The sequence below is a fragment of the Chelonoidis abingdonii genome, chromosome 6, assembly GCF_003597395.2.
Source record: "Chelonoidis abingdonii isolate Lonesome George chromosome 6, CheloAbing_2.0, whole genome shotgun sequence".
Classification (NCBI taxonomy): Eukaryota; Metazoa; Chordata; order Testudines; family Testudinidae; genus Chelonoidis; species Chelonoidis abingdonii.
Window position 1 is genome coordinate 2,406,197 of NC_133774.1, and position 15,074 is coordinate 2,421,270.

General features: G+C 45.6%; 1 protein-coding gene across 3 annotated transcripts in view; it reads right to left on the reverse strand.

Moving 5' to 3' along the window:
• The window catches only part of UNC13B (unc-13 homolog B), a 329,656-nt gene that overhangs the window by 232,035 nt on the left and 82,547 nt on the right, over positions 1–15,074 (reverse strand). For all 3 annotated transcript variants that reach the window (XM_075066813.1, XM_075066812.1, XM_075066811.1), the window contains one exon: positions 9,079–9,301. In XM_075066813.1, coding sequence (XP_074922914.1) covers positions 9,079–9,301 — 223 coding nt within the window. The remainder of the gene's footprint in view (positions 1–9,078; positions 9,302–15,074) is intronic.

Sequence of the window (15,074 nt, forward strand, 5' to 3'; positions counted from 1 at the left end):
TGATACAAAAGTCTTCTTGTTTCACCTTTATTCCCATAGCTAGTTTGAGCTCATTTTGTGCCTTGCCTTTCCCATTCTTGCCCCTGCATCCTGTGTTGTTTGCCTATATTCACCTTTGTAATCTGTCTAGTACCATTATTTCTAACATGGCTCCTTGGTATTCCTTGTCAGGTCATGCAATATCTCCGTGTGAAGCCAAGGTTGGTCTTTTGCCACATTTTATATCTTCCTACCATGCAGGCCATCCCAGCTCCTGGTTTGGGCCCTTTACTCGTGTCCTTTGACCGAACTGCCAACTCCTCTCCAGTTGTTTTTCCCCCATTCTGAATTCCCATGGGGACCCCTTACCTATCAGCTCCTCTGAGCTACCAAGATCTTGCCTTCACTAGAAATCAGTCTCTTTAATGTGCCTGACCACTCCCTCTACCCTTCCTATCGATTGCAACACTAGATCTTCATGATCACCCTTCCTTCACCCAAGCCTGCCCCTTCTCCTTCAAATTCTCAACGAGTTCCTCCCTATTGTTAAAATCACCGTTCTAGACAGCTTCCCCTCTCCAGTAGCTTTTCAACCTTACTGAATAAAAGTTGTCTGCCAATGCAGTCCGCGACTTATTGGGATAGTCTGTCCCCCGCGGTGTTATTTTCCAACTTATATCTGGATACATTCTGAAGTCCCCCATCACACCAAATCTTGGGCTTGCGATGATTTTGATGTGTTTAAAAAAGCCTCATCCCCGTCTTCCACCGGTAGTTGGCCTGTAGTTAGACTCCTAGCCACAACATCACCGTGTCCCGTGTTTTTTACCCCTTTTATCCTAACCCAGAGACCCTCAACACTTCCGTCTCCTATGTTCATCTGCACCTCAGTCCATGTGTGTACGTTTTTAATATATAAGGCAACACCTCCTCCCTTTTTCCCCTGTCTGTCCTTCAGGGGAAGGATGAGGAAAGCTGTTTTCCAGGAAAGGTACAGAAGCAAGCAAGTGGCCATCAGCTTGAACATGGCATCCATGAGCCTGGCTAGGACCAGCTTGAGGTCCCACATAGGGGGTGGATGCCGAATTTGCGAGTACAGACGTGCCAATCCCTTGAGAAATCTGTTGACCATGAGATTGGAGAAAACTGTGCACCCGTTTTTGCCCAGGTGGAAGGCTGAAATTGCTGCTAGGTGTACTCTGATAGATGAAAGTGCTAGGCCTTGCTGTTTTAAGGACAAGAGAATCTAGGATGGTAGGTACTGGCACCTCCAAAGGGGCAGTTTGCTCAGAGCACACCAGCAGGAGAAACGCTTCCACTTGGCCAGATATGTGGACCTAGTAGAGGGCTTTCTGCTACCCAAGAGTACATGCTGCACCGAGCGGGAGCAACGCAACTCAGATTGAGTTAGCCATGCAGCATCCATGCTGTGAGATGGAGGGATTGCAGGTCTGGATGACACAGTCAGTTGTGTTCCTGAGTGATCAGGTCCGGCCACAATGGGAGTGGAATTGGTGTGGTCACCGACAGATCGAAGAGAGTGGTGTACAAAATGTTGCCTGGGTCATGCCAGGGCAATCAAGATTAAGCGGGCCTTATCCCTTCACAATTTGAGAAGGACCTTGTGGACCAACGGGAGTGAAGGAAAGACGTAGAGCAGAGGGTCTTTCCATGGCATAAGGAAGACATCTGATAGGGAGCCTACGGAGCGCCCCTGTAGAGAGCAGAACACCTGGCACTTCCGATTCTCTCGAGAGATGAACAGGTCTATGTGGGGAAACCTCCACTTCCAGAAAACAGAATGGATAACATGCAGGCAAAATCAACCACTCATGAGCCAGGAAGGACCTGCTGAGGCAATCTGCCAAGGTGTTTTGGACTCCCGGAAGAAACAATGCCACCAGGTCGATCAAGTGGGCTATGCAGAATTCCCACGGGCAAATGGCTTCCTGACAAAGAGAAGACGATCGCAGTCCCCCTTGCTTGTTGATGTAAAACATGGCCGTTGTGTTATCTGTGAAGACTGCGACACAATGGCCCTGAAGGTGTTTACGGAACACATGACACGCTAGGCGTACTGCTTTCAGTTCCCATACGTTGATGTGCAAGCTTCTCTCTTGTGTGGACCAAAGGCCCTGTGTGCAAAGGTCTGCAAGGTGAGGGCCCCAGCCCAGAGATGATGCATCTGTGATTAGGACTAGGGAGGGCTGTGGGGCATGGAATGGCATTCCCCCGCATATGAAGTTGGGGTTCAGCCACTAAGCCAGGGAGGTTAAGACTTCCATCTGTACTGTGAGCACTGTGTCTAGATTGTCTCGACCTGGATGGTAGACTAATGAGAGCCAGGCCTGAAGTGGACCGAGGCGTAGTCTAGCATGTCTGGTCACGAAGGTGCAAGACGCCATGTGTCCCAGTAGACCAAGGCACGTGCGTGCTGTTGAGGTCAGGAAGCTTCGGAGGCCATGGATTATGCTCACCGTGGTCTGGAAGTGGGCATGCGGTAGGCACGCCCAGGCAAGATTTGAATCCAGGACTGCTCCGATGAAGTCTATTCTCTGGGTCGGCCGCAAAGTGGACTTTTTGACACTGAGCAGCTGAACAAGTTCACAGTGAACCGAACATGGGATTGCACCTGGAGCTCAGATCTACTCCGAATGAGCCAGTCACCAAGGTACGGAAACATTTGGATCTGATGTCGACGGAGCAAGGCAGCTACGACAGCCATATACTTTGTAAATACCCTTGGTGCTGTGGATAGGCCGAAGGGGAGAACGATAAACTGGAAGTGTTGTTGACTGACCACAAAGCGAAGGAAACGCCTGTGCAGCGGGTAGATTGTTATGTGGAAGTATGCATCCCTCATGTTGAAGGCAGCGTACTAGTCTCCAGGATCCAGGGAAGGGATAATGGTCCCCAAGGAAACCATGCGGAATTTCAACTTTACCATAAATTTGTTGAGTCCGCGCAGGTCCAGAATGGGCCATGGCCCGCCCTTTGCCTTGGGGATTAGGAAATAGTGGGAGTAAAACCCCCTGCCCCTCAGATCCCTTGGAACCCCCTCTATAGCTCCAATAGCCAAGAGTGTCTGCACCTCCTGCAGGAGGAGTTACTTGTGAGAGGGATCCCTGAAGAGGGACGGGGACAAAACAAATTGAAGTCGGTATCCACTTTCCACCGTGCATAGGACCCAGCGGTCTGACATTATGCGGGACCATGGAGAGAGGAAATAGGAGAGGCGATTGGTGAAAGCTAGGGAAGGATCCTCTAAGGAGACTGGTGCTCTGCCCTTGGGTGCACCTTCAAAAAGTTTTCTTTGGGACCCGCCGATGGTTTGGGGGGCCCTGTTTCTGGTCTGTCTGAGGACCAGACTGCCTTTTCCTACCACCGCGGCCACGTCTTCTAGAAAAGTCTGGTCTCGGCCGGGGGTTAGGGTAGGTGTGCTGCGGTTGGGATCAGAAGGGCCTATGTTGCGTCATCGGGATATGCATGCCCAGTGAGCGCATGATGATGATCGGTTATCCTTCAGACTCTGGAGTCAGTTTTGTCTGAAAATAACCCCTGGCCATCAAGGGGCAGGTCGTGAATTGTTTGTTGCAGCTCCAGTGGAAGACCGGACACCTGCAGCCATGAGATACGGCACGTAGCTATGTCCGAGACTAGAGTCCTAGCCGCAGAGTCTGCCACATCTGTCGAAGCCTGCAAGGAGGTCCTGGCTACTTTCTTGCCCTTCTCTAGCAAGGCCCCGAACTCCTCCCTGGACTCCCGAGGAACCAGCTCTTTGAACTTCCCCATCAAGAGGGCCTGCTGGTTAGCCACCCTAAGTTGTAGGCTGTCAGTTGAATAGGTCTTGCGTCTGAATAAATCCAGGTGTATAGCGTCCTTGGATTTAAGAGCGGGAGTTTGACGACTGTGTCTTTCCCTCTCATTAATGGACTGTACAACGAAGGAGCACGGTCGGAAGGGGGGAAAAATGTACAAGTACTCAGAGTCTTTGGAGGGGACGAAGTACTTCCTCTCCACCCCCTTGGCAGTGGGAGGAATAGACGCCAGAGACTGCCAGATTGTACTGGCATTAGCCTGGACTGTCTTAATAAAGGGCAAGGCTATACGTGTGGGGACATCGGCAGATAAGATGTCCATCACCAGATCCTCGACCTCCACCACCTCCTCCACCTGGAGGTTCATGTTTTGTGCCACTCTACAAGGCAAGTCTTGGTGTGCACGGAGGTCTATAGGTGGTGGTCCAGAGGAGGATGTGCCCACCACCGCTGTCTCAGGGGAGGACGAGAAGGATACGCCCAGGACTAAAGGGTCCTGGGGTAAGTCCTGCTGGAGGGGTCCAACTGCCCTAGGTCCTCCATGTGAAGGGGGGGCAACTGACAGTGGCCTCCAGGACCCGAGGTTCCAAGGGGGCAGAACAAGAAGCTCCCGATGGGACGCCTTGGGCCTGATGGTATGCCCAAGGGGTCCAAAAAAACCATTGTGGGGGTCCCTGAGCAGGATCCTGCCTCTTGTCATGCCATTGGCTAGCACCGTCCACATCTTGGTCATGGACGCGGTAGCCACTCTCCACTTGGGATGACCGCGAGATGGGGCGGGATGGCCAAGGTGGAGCCGATTGCTCATGCTGGGTTGCACTGTCGGCTAGGACTGTGGGGACGGAGATCGGAGCCGTGGCCTTGAGCAGTACCGTGATCTGGACAGGGACTGGTGGTCGTATCGATGCTGGGAGGTAGATCTGGACCTGGATGAAGATCTACGGGTGGAGCGGCACCGGGAATGACTCCGAGGAGACCTGTGCTGGGAGCTGGATCGGTACCGACCGTATTGGGAAGGAGTTTTTCTTGAGGTGGAGCGGCGCCACGAGTATGACTGGCACCGAGATGGTGATCGGTGCTGGGACTGCGAGCGGTGCCATGGACGAGACCAGCGCCTGGATTGGGACCGTGACCTGGACTGGGACCAAGATCGGTACTGATGCTTCTCGCTCTGCAGTGGAGGGTGCATCATGGAGGGCTTCCCTATCGATGGAACAGCCCACACTGGCAGTACCGAAGTTTGTGATGGCCCTGGCTCGGTGAGCGCAATCAGGTCGCGAGCAGTGGAGAGTCTCTGGGGTGGAAGGCAGGCTGAGCTCGACCACAGTGTCCACCGGGAAGCTTATGTGCACCAGACTCAATGGCGCTTGTGGCACCAGAATTGACGGTACTGGAGTTGGGGCCTTCATGGGGCAGTCTGGCACAGGACTCTGCTCCAAGGGGGGCACAGGCAGTGCCAACAACTGTACAGGAGCAGCAGGTTGCTTGTGCTGCTTCCTGGCCCCCGGAGACAGCGAGTGGTGCTGTGCTGGTAACAGTGCCGGAGACGTTCCGTGCCGGGAGTTTTTACCCGTGCCAGGTTGATCCGGTGCCAGAGGCGCACTTCGGACTGACGGCGCCGGGTCTCGGTGCGGGGCCAGGCTAAATGCCACTTCCATGAGGAACTGCTTCAAATGAAAGTCCCACTCCTTTTTTGTCCGAGGCTTGAATGCCTTACAAATGCAGCACTTATCTAGTTGATGGGATTCCCCCAGGGACTTCATACAGCAGTTGTGGGAGTTCCCGGAGGCATCAGCCTGAGGCAGGCTAAGCAGGGTTTGAAGCTCGGAGACGTAAGCATGGGCCCGGCACCGAGAAGGGGAGAAGCCCCTGACCTCCAATCACTATATACACTAACTAACTGCAACTCGAAATTATAACAACTATCTACAGGTATAAATGAGCAAAGAGCTAGGGAAGTGGACATCAGCTATGCAGCGCTCCACAGTTCCAATGACCATCACGGGCGGTAAACAGGAACTGAGGGGGTGTTGGGTCAGCAGGGGCATATATCCGGTGCCATAAGGGCGCCACTCCAGGGGCGCGTCAGCCGACCCATGGAGTGTTGCTAGGGTAAAAATCTTCCACCAATCGTGCATGCAGAGCGTGCACACCTATTTGGAATCGATATGAGCAAGTACTCAAAGAAGAACTAACCAATTATACTTTCACAGAATTCTTGAACCAGTTCAAGCTTGCCCTGAACAGGCTCAGTTGGACATCTGACTTTCCAAAAAAACAGCAGGCCTTTACAGAGGCTGTGGAAATTGTTCTTCACAAATCAAAGTATTCGAGCACGTCCACATTAGGGATTTCGTTGCCATGCAGCTGCACAGACGCAGCCTGATTAGGGCAATCCCCCACCGAGTATGTTTCCCCATCTGTAAAATGGGATAATGATACGGACTTCCTTTGAGATCTGCTGATGAAAAGAGCTAGGCATTATCACCCCCCCAGGGGTAAAGTAGCACCAGCACAAGCCTTGCTGTTAGCAGTGCAGTGCATCTATGCTGAGGGGCAGCACTGGTCTAGCTACACCAGTGCAAAAACCACTAATGTAATCAAGCTCTTAGCAAACAGCGAAAGAACAGAAGGATATCTAAGAATACATACCAATGCAAAAAGACAGTATGCAGTCAAAGTGGCAAAGAGATTTGTTTGCACTGTGCAGTCATCATGAAATACAAACATGTCCAACACAAGGATGTGGTGACAGATTTGTAGATTTTAAGGCCAGACGGGATTGTGTAGTCTGACCTCCTGCATAGCACAGGCTAAAGAAACTCATCCAATAATTTCTGCCTCAAACTCATAACTTCGGTTTGAGCTAGACCGTATCTGTCAAGAAGATTGCAGTTTTTGGGTCAAGGCTGGATAATGATGGAGAATCTACCATCTCCCTAGGTAAAGAGTTCAAGATGCAATCAAAGCAAGCATTTTGCAAATGTGAATCAATTGCTTACCTCACACTGCAAAGAATTACCAGCATAAATACATACAGCAGGAAGACATATCACCAAGAATGGTGAAGAAGGAGTTCTTTACTGGGACTCAAATTTGGAACCCAAGAGATTAATAGATTTATAAGTAAGACCAGAAGGGACCACTGTGATCATCTTGTCTGACCTCCTGCATAACACAGGCCATCAGACATACCTGAATTAATGGTACTGGTTTGTGAACAAGAGGTGAATTTACAAAAAGAGATGCTGGAGCTCGGCACAACGTAAACAGCAAGCACAAGCAATCCCCGCTACCACCACCACCACCCGCAATCCCCTTCCCCCCCATAAAACCCACTAGCAGCCACCTCAGGTTAGAATTTTTTATTTTTTTTTAAAAGAGCTATTTTGATAAAGTGGGCACAAAATAAGCCTATGTAGCAAAGCCACACCAACATGTCTGTGCAAGGACAGGTGACTATAAGAGTTTGAAACAATGGAATAGGAAGTCCTGTGAGAAACAACTTATCAGCTGCACAGGATGCATGAGAAAGAATCTGATTATGTGTTTAACAGACTACAATGCATTGAAAACAATACATCACACTGTTATAGATGAAAATACACCACAAAAAGTCCCATTAGCAGTGACAAAGTAAAAGCTGAATTTTACTAGTAAAATAAGGTGTTTCTAATTAGATACTAACTGACTGAGTTAACAGTATGATCACTATAATAAAGCCACCATGCCAGGAAACAGAAGCACAACCCATGAGAACAACTGAGGTCTAGACTTGAGAATGCAAGCATCCCCTCTGATACGGAGGCATGCCAAGGGTTTGGGAATAGGACCAGTTTGATACACAAAGTGCAAACTCTGCACCTCTCACTGTTTTGGTAGATACACTTCTACCCCCAACAGAACCCTGTCCTCAGGAGCCAAAAAATCTTACTGCATTATATCGAACTTGCTCTGATCCACCGCTGTGCGCAGCGCCCCCTCCCCCTCCAGCGCACTGCTTTACTGCATTATATCCAAATTCGTGTTATATCAGGTCACGTTATAGCGAGGTAGAGGTGTATATGTTCAAGCGACTACCCTTCTCTTCCAGATTATTTCAGCACATGAAGTATGTATCAAAGCATCATACCCTATTTCTCAAAAACCATGGCTTTTCAAGCTGACTGATCTTCTCTTATTGTTTCCCTGTGCTCCCATTGCCTGTCTGTTGCATCCACCTGTTCTCCCTTTTCTTGTATTTAGAGCACGTAAGCTTTGTGGGCCTGTGCTCTTGCTAAGAGTTTGTATGGCACCCTGGTTCATTACTAGGGCTCTTAAGCAATATGATTATTATTATTATTCACCGAATGAGCTGTACAGGGTGAAGTAAACTGCTGATCTGTGATTAAAAGAACCACCATAGACTGTATAATGTTCTGCTATGTGCAAAACAACACCTTAAATGAAAAAAAAACTAGGGGGCAGCGGAATATCAATTTCTGGCAATAAACCCGTATTTTCTTGTAGCACAAGGCCCATAGCGAGGCAAAACTCATGTTATACAACAGTGCTATGAGACAACAGGTAGGACAAAGTGAATAGACAAAGGCTCCATCCTTGAATAGTGTGTGAGCAGCTGATAGAGGGATAACAGCTAATGTGAAACAAAATTAATTTGTCACCAGTGAAGAGAAAATTTACCATAGGACATCACTACCACACCGAGTTTCATTTGTTTCCAGGGCTGCCCAGAGGATTCAGGGGGCCTGGGCCCCGCTGCCGAATTGCTGCCGAAGACCCAGAGCAGAAGCAGCTATAGGGGCCCAGGCCCCGCAAGAGTTTTCCGGGGCCCCTGGAGCAAGTGAAGGACCCCGCTCCAGGGGCCCCAAAAAATTCTTGTGGGGGCCCCTCTGGGGCCCAGGACAAATTGCCCCACTTGCCCCCCGCCCCTTGGTGGCCCTGTTTGTTTCTAAAGCAAGGTACCACACAATTGCCAGATGACATTTTTCAAGCGTTGTACTCTTATTTATTTAAGGAAAAATAGAACCAATAAAGTTACTACGTTTGCACACATTTTAAAAATTCTTTTATGAAACTAGGCTGCAGGATCTGCCATGGTACTTGCGTTCTTCAAAGGTGGAGATTTAGACTAGAACAGCACATCTATTCACAAAGGCAGGTGATATTACAATACTTTCAAAGCCTCTAGGCTGTCTCATCAGTTTGCATAATGCCTTCAGGATGTACAGTAAACATCCAAGGGCAGAGAAAGAACTACGGTTTTAAAGTCAATACCCACCTGATGGCCATACGTTCCCGGTAATCCAGATCATAGCTCTGCATGGAGTCCATGCAGGAGTCCCGAGACACACCTTGCTGCTGCAGGCGAGACGGCACAGTGAACTGGTGCACAGAGGCGTTGGGCTGTGAGATTGTGTGGTAAGGAAGAGGAATGCTGTTGCTGGTCTCACTGCGGTAGTCACTGTCTCTATCATCCACTGCACTATCAGGGTCTTCCAAGGCTAAGAAACAAACTTAGTTAGAGCACAACTCATCAATTCCACTCAGATGGGATAGCAGAGCCCATTTCACACTTCAAATCAAGAAGTCTTTTAAGAGGCCTCTTCTATCATAAAGGCAATCCAGCATATGATCTCATGTTTTTCGAATTTATACTGAAGAATTCCCAGTGCACCTTTCCTTCTCTCTCTCTCTTTCTGTCTCATTTGCCAGCTCCTGAGATAAACATTTACTTTTTTTGTTTTCCCTTCAACCACTCTTAAAAGCATCTTATGCTCCTATTTGTCATTTAGGAAACGTTCTTGGATTCCTTTACTATAGCTGCAAAAAACCCTAATAAAAACAATTCAGTTGTCAGAGAAGTACATTCCCCTGTGCGAAGTTGAGTCTGCCCTGAGGATTTTATTCTACTCTCTCTCATCTACTGACTGATTTTAAAAACCCAATCAAACCAGAGGAGCAGAAAAGGACATTAATGAAAGCTTCTAACTTGCTTCCCCTTTACATGTTTACAATCACTGTATCACTCCTTTCAACATACTTTACCGGTATCAAAAATGTTTCATTTCTTTCAGGGACAGAGAGATTGTTGAAAGGCTATCATATGCTTGTCAGTCAAGAGGAAAGTCAAAATCAACTAGCAGCGTAACTCTGCAGTACACAAGTTATTTCTTCTTATTGTAATTGCTACATTTAACACATTCCCTGTAGCTACAGTTAATCGTCACATTTCGAACCTTTAAGAAGTCAATACAAATGACTGTAGTGCAAATACCATCGCAACAAAAAAGCTCCCTCCACATATTCAAAGGCATTGCAACTTAATAACCCTTCCAAAAGGGAAGAAAAATGGAAATTCTAGTCTGACATCTTCCCCTTACATCTGTTCATGGCCTAAAAAATAAAGCTCCTACTAGGCTGTGCAGTATGGCAACTTAATCTTTGCAAATTTCCAGTCAAATAGAAAACAGTGATAAAGCAGGTGAAGTGCATTGCTAACATGCTCGACAAAGAAAAATCACAAGCATCAGCCATTATTCCTCATGACCACCACTAGCACCAAAGCCTGGATAAAAATGACAATCCAATCCAAGCTCTGTCTGAGAAGTTGATTCCGTACTCCATGCATGCCTCAATCACCATCATCATAGCACAGACTGATTGGGACTGAGCAAGGAAATCAAAGTACTGGTTGGTTTCTTTGTTTGCTTTCCCCATTTCTTTTACAAACAAATGGAAGTTTAATTCTGGAAATTCCAGACTGAAATTATCCACATTTGATGGATACATGTTTTCCACTGAAGCTTTCATTTCTTTTGACTTAACAGTTTCTATTGTTTGATATAATTTAAGGTTTGCTATTATTGAAAATCTGTTCCCTTTAATATTGTGTAAAGGTATAGTAATATCCTGACATGCAAGAAAACAAAAACCACCTCCACTGGAGAACATGTCAGCACATCTAGTTGAAATCTCCTTCAAACAGGCTTTTTATTCATAAACCAAATCTAGTCCATTTGATTGTCTTCAATGAACATAGCGTACAGTCTTCTGCTCCTTAACAGGCTAATGTTACACAGTTCTTGTCAGTCTCCATAAACTAAACAAAAATGAATTGCTATTGCCTTGAATTGTTTGGATTCATTAAAAACAAAGAGGTGCCAATCTTGCACTCTAGGTGGAAAAGAAAAACTGGAACCCCATAAAATACAGTAATAGAGTAACCATGCAGCAGAAACAAACTAAAATATCAACAATTTCCCCCTTACAACACTCAGCCTTGGAAACCTTATCAACTTAGAAAAGGATTTTAAAACTGCTCACTCCTCAAAAACAATTACTGTGTAAAAATTAACAACCTGATGTGCAACGGTGCTGAGCACCCCTGACAAGTTAAGTCCTAAATCTTTGGGGCAGGGACTGTCATCTGTTTGCCCAGTACCTAGCACAATGGGGGCCCCAGCCGCAGAAGGATAACACATGCTACTTTGAAGGTTAGCGTCGCCCCAGCTGACTTGCATCACACTAAAACAGTGGCACTGTTACTATACCCAATACTTGTATTATGGAAGCATGTGTGTCTCACTCTATATTAACTCAATATTTGGGGTTCCCTCGGGCAACTACTTAATGTTTTTCTGCAAACCCCTCAATTTAGGGCATATTAAATAATGCAGAAATGGTGCCACATCCCTCAGTGCAGCATAACTCTTTCCAGTTAATGCGCTTAAACCACCTTGCAATTATGCATTTGTACGGTCTGTCTTTCAAAGGACATTAGCTCACTACATTGATTGTAGAGAATCCGCCTTACAGGGTAAAATTCTCCACTCTGAAGAGTTCCAATAAATATTCTGTTCTTCTGTAGCAATGGTGATGCACATTACGTCTCAGTAAGGAGGCTCTCCCACCAGAGAGACTCAAAGCAGTAATTTAGTGTTGTCGTAGCCATGTCGGTCCCAAGATATTAGAGACATAAGGTGAGTGAGATAATCTCTTTTATTGGACCAACTTCTGCTGGTGAGAGAGACAAGCTTTCTAGCTCAGAGTTCTTCTTCAGCTCGAAAGCTTGTCTCCCTCCTCAACAGAAGTTGGTCCAATACAAGATATTACCTCACCCACGTGTCTCTCTAAAAGCAAGACTTTAGCATTTGTAAAATTGTAGATTAAATTTAAGCATTAATCATCCAAGTCGATAGAATACACAGTATTCATAACATGTGGCACCAGGATTTCTCTATGTTATTATTAATGCACAACATGTGTAGTCTCATGGGTACCAAGTTAGAGCATGTTTTAAAGAATAGGAGCCCATAACCCAGTGATAACAAGGAGGCTACACCAAACATATACATCTTTGATAAATGCCCGGAGCATCTGCAGTATGTCTAGAGATGTTAGCACCACTAGAAAGCAAGACTGGTGGCAAGTATACTAATAATTTATGGCCAGATTTTGGTTCACTTACTTAACGTTGAATAGCACCTTACTGCACAAGCAGCCCCACTTCAGTGCCTTGCTTCAGGAGTAGTTCCATGGACTACTCAGTATGAGTAAGGCTATCAACATCTGTCTCTTACACAGGCAGCAGTATGTTTTAATTTAGCAGAAGTGTGTAGTAAGATGCGGTGGTGGTAACACCAGTGCATTAATATTCATTACTAAAAGGAATTTAATTCATCCTAAGAAGAGGAGGAGACTGACAACAACTTGCAGAAGCAGCTTTGCAGATACACTATCCATTCAATAGAAAGGACCATGTATTAATGCTTACAGTGTTTAGCAAAATAATCTTCACACAAAAAAATAGTAATGGGATGACTTACAGCATCTTCTGCCTGAGGATGCTGATGCTCTAAGTTTTCCCATTCTGGCTAAGCCGTCTCATTAAGAAGGTTATACTTTCATGTAGTCTTTGAAAACCAATATGTTAGTAACTAAAGATATAATGCTACACATTGGTGAAGACTTAAAGGAATTGGTTTAGGTAACTTCACATGCACCAAAAGCTCTCAGGTGATGCAAATAGTCTCAGTCTACAGTCCTAGTGCGTAAAGGGGATAAATCTGAGCGAAAGGGAAGAGGCATGCTCTGCTTTGATAAATAACTAAATATTCATGCATACAGTCAATATATATTTATTTATATATATATACATACACACACACACACACACAGAGCTATTGGACAAAGTCACATCACACACAGAGATTCACAGAGTAAGGATCTAGAGCCTGAAAAGAAAAGCAAGACACAAGAAACAGCAAGTATATGTGTGAACTTTGGGGAACTGGCATATTCAAATCCAAATCCCCTATTTTCATCAGTGCAGTAATTCTGGATGCCACTGCCACAGGGCAGAGAGCATTTCGTTATTTTTATACTGGTCTCAAAATAGTTTCCACCCATTGCTGCCCCAGCCACGTCAGTCGGGTTTACGTTTGGGCAAGTGTTTTTCTTCAAAAATTCTCTTTTCTAGGGGGTTGACAGCACCACCGTTACAGGTTGCTTGAGGGCGCAACTGGCTATAAAAATCCTCAACCCAGGGCCAACTGCGAAGGAGGGGCTTCTCCCAGAATAAGTTTAAACTGGTTTAGAATTGCCTGGTGGTTTTATGGCAATTTCTTGTGCTGTCCCAATGAGAGTTAAGATCCAGTTCCCAAGCTTGATCTCACTCCTAAGGATATCACAAGCAGTGATAAGAGCAATGCAGTGTGCCAAGTCCTAGGACAAGGAAGAGGGGGGAGAGTGCTTTGAATTCTGCTCCAATGATTTCACACCCCCTCACCAAAGAGGAGAGCCATTTAAATTACTCCAGCTTCCTTAAACCTTTAAGTGACTGTTGGGGAAAAGTGGAGAGTAAAGTGTGATGAATGAACAGGGACTGTTATAATCTAGTCTCACCTCCTGCACACACAGGCCGTAACTTCTTGCTGAATGAGACATCACTTTTCCAAAAACATCCAGCAGAGCAAAAATATTTTGTCAAAGGAGAGTTAAAACTGATTGCATGTAGTCACTTAAGTTAAACTCATTTTTGGCTTTCAAGTTTTAAAGTACAATTTTCCAGGTCATTAGCTTATACAGGCTATTTTACATCACTGGGAACTTAAAGGACACCAGAAACTTGAAATCTAGTCAATTTGAAATAAAGAAGTTAACAGTTTCAGATATTTCACCTGCCACTGAGCCTCCAATTTGGGGGATTTTACAATCACATTTTCCATTTTTTTTTTTAAATCCTTATTGCTAAAAGAGCCACAGTAACCAGTAACCTGACTGACTAACAAGGAAAACAGTTAAGCTTGCAATACACCAGGGGCTGCCAAACCACAATGAAAACAGAGATTTTTTTTCTAATCTTTCCATGATGATGATCCAGGTGTTAATTCTGGGTGGCTTTGTAAAAGAAATCAGTGTTAGCCTAAGCCTGTCCCTTCCAAATTCAATGTTAAAATATCACTTACTTCAAGGGAAGTAGGGGCAGGCCAACACTGAGCACTCCTGAAAACCTCATCCTAGAACAATGCATAAAATATTTTCAGAGAGAAGTCTCATTTAAATTGGCTGGATCCTTAAAAAAAAAATCTAAACAAGCAGATGGAATCTAGACAGTTAAATAGCCAAGATATCCTCTAGGCAGTCACAGTATGGCACACATTGAATCACAGGTATCTAGAAGCAAAGCAGAATGACTACATCTCTCATCACAGCTTGTTTTTTTAATCTAGATTGAGTATGAAGTAACAGAAATAGCTCAGAGGTTCCTGGTTTTTGTCCTTTTCTATCATAGCCTTCCCATTAAGTTAGTTTTCTAATTTAATACTCTGAGATGACATTTTTTCAACAAGTATCTCTTATTCAACGGATCTTCCAAGAAACTGAGTGCTTGTGTTCTCTGCTTAGGAGTCAGCATCTCCCCTATGAAAGGGAACTTGGTGGCAAGACGACTTTCCAGGAACTAGTGTACTTGCACACCCAGTTCAAGGTACAGGAAAGATAGAGAAAGGTCCTATTTCCAAAAGAAGGGAATATAAATTCCACAGAGAAATCTGCACTTTACAGTAGCTTATCCAGAAATACTAGGAAACTCTCACACAGTGGCATGAGAATAATACCAATTCCTCTCCAAATTTGTAGCAAACGAGTTTAAAGTGATGAAGTTTTACCTACTTTGAGACATAAGAAATGCATGTATAATATTACATTAACAGCATCTTACCAGATGATCGGCTAAACTAGACAAGATGCAAGAGAATACATATTATTAAGGCA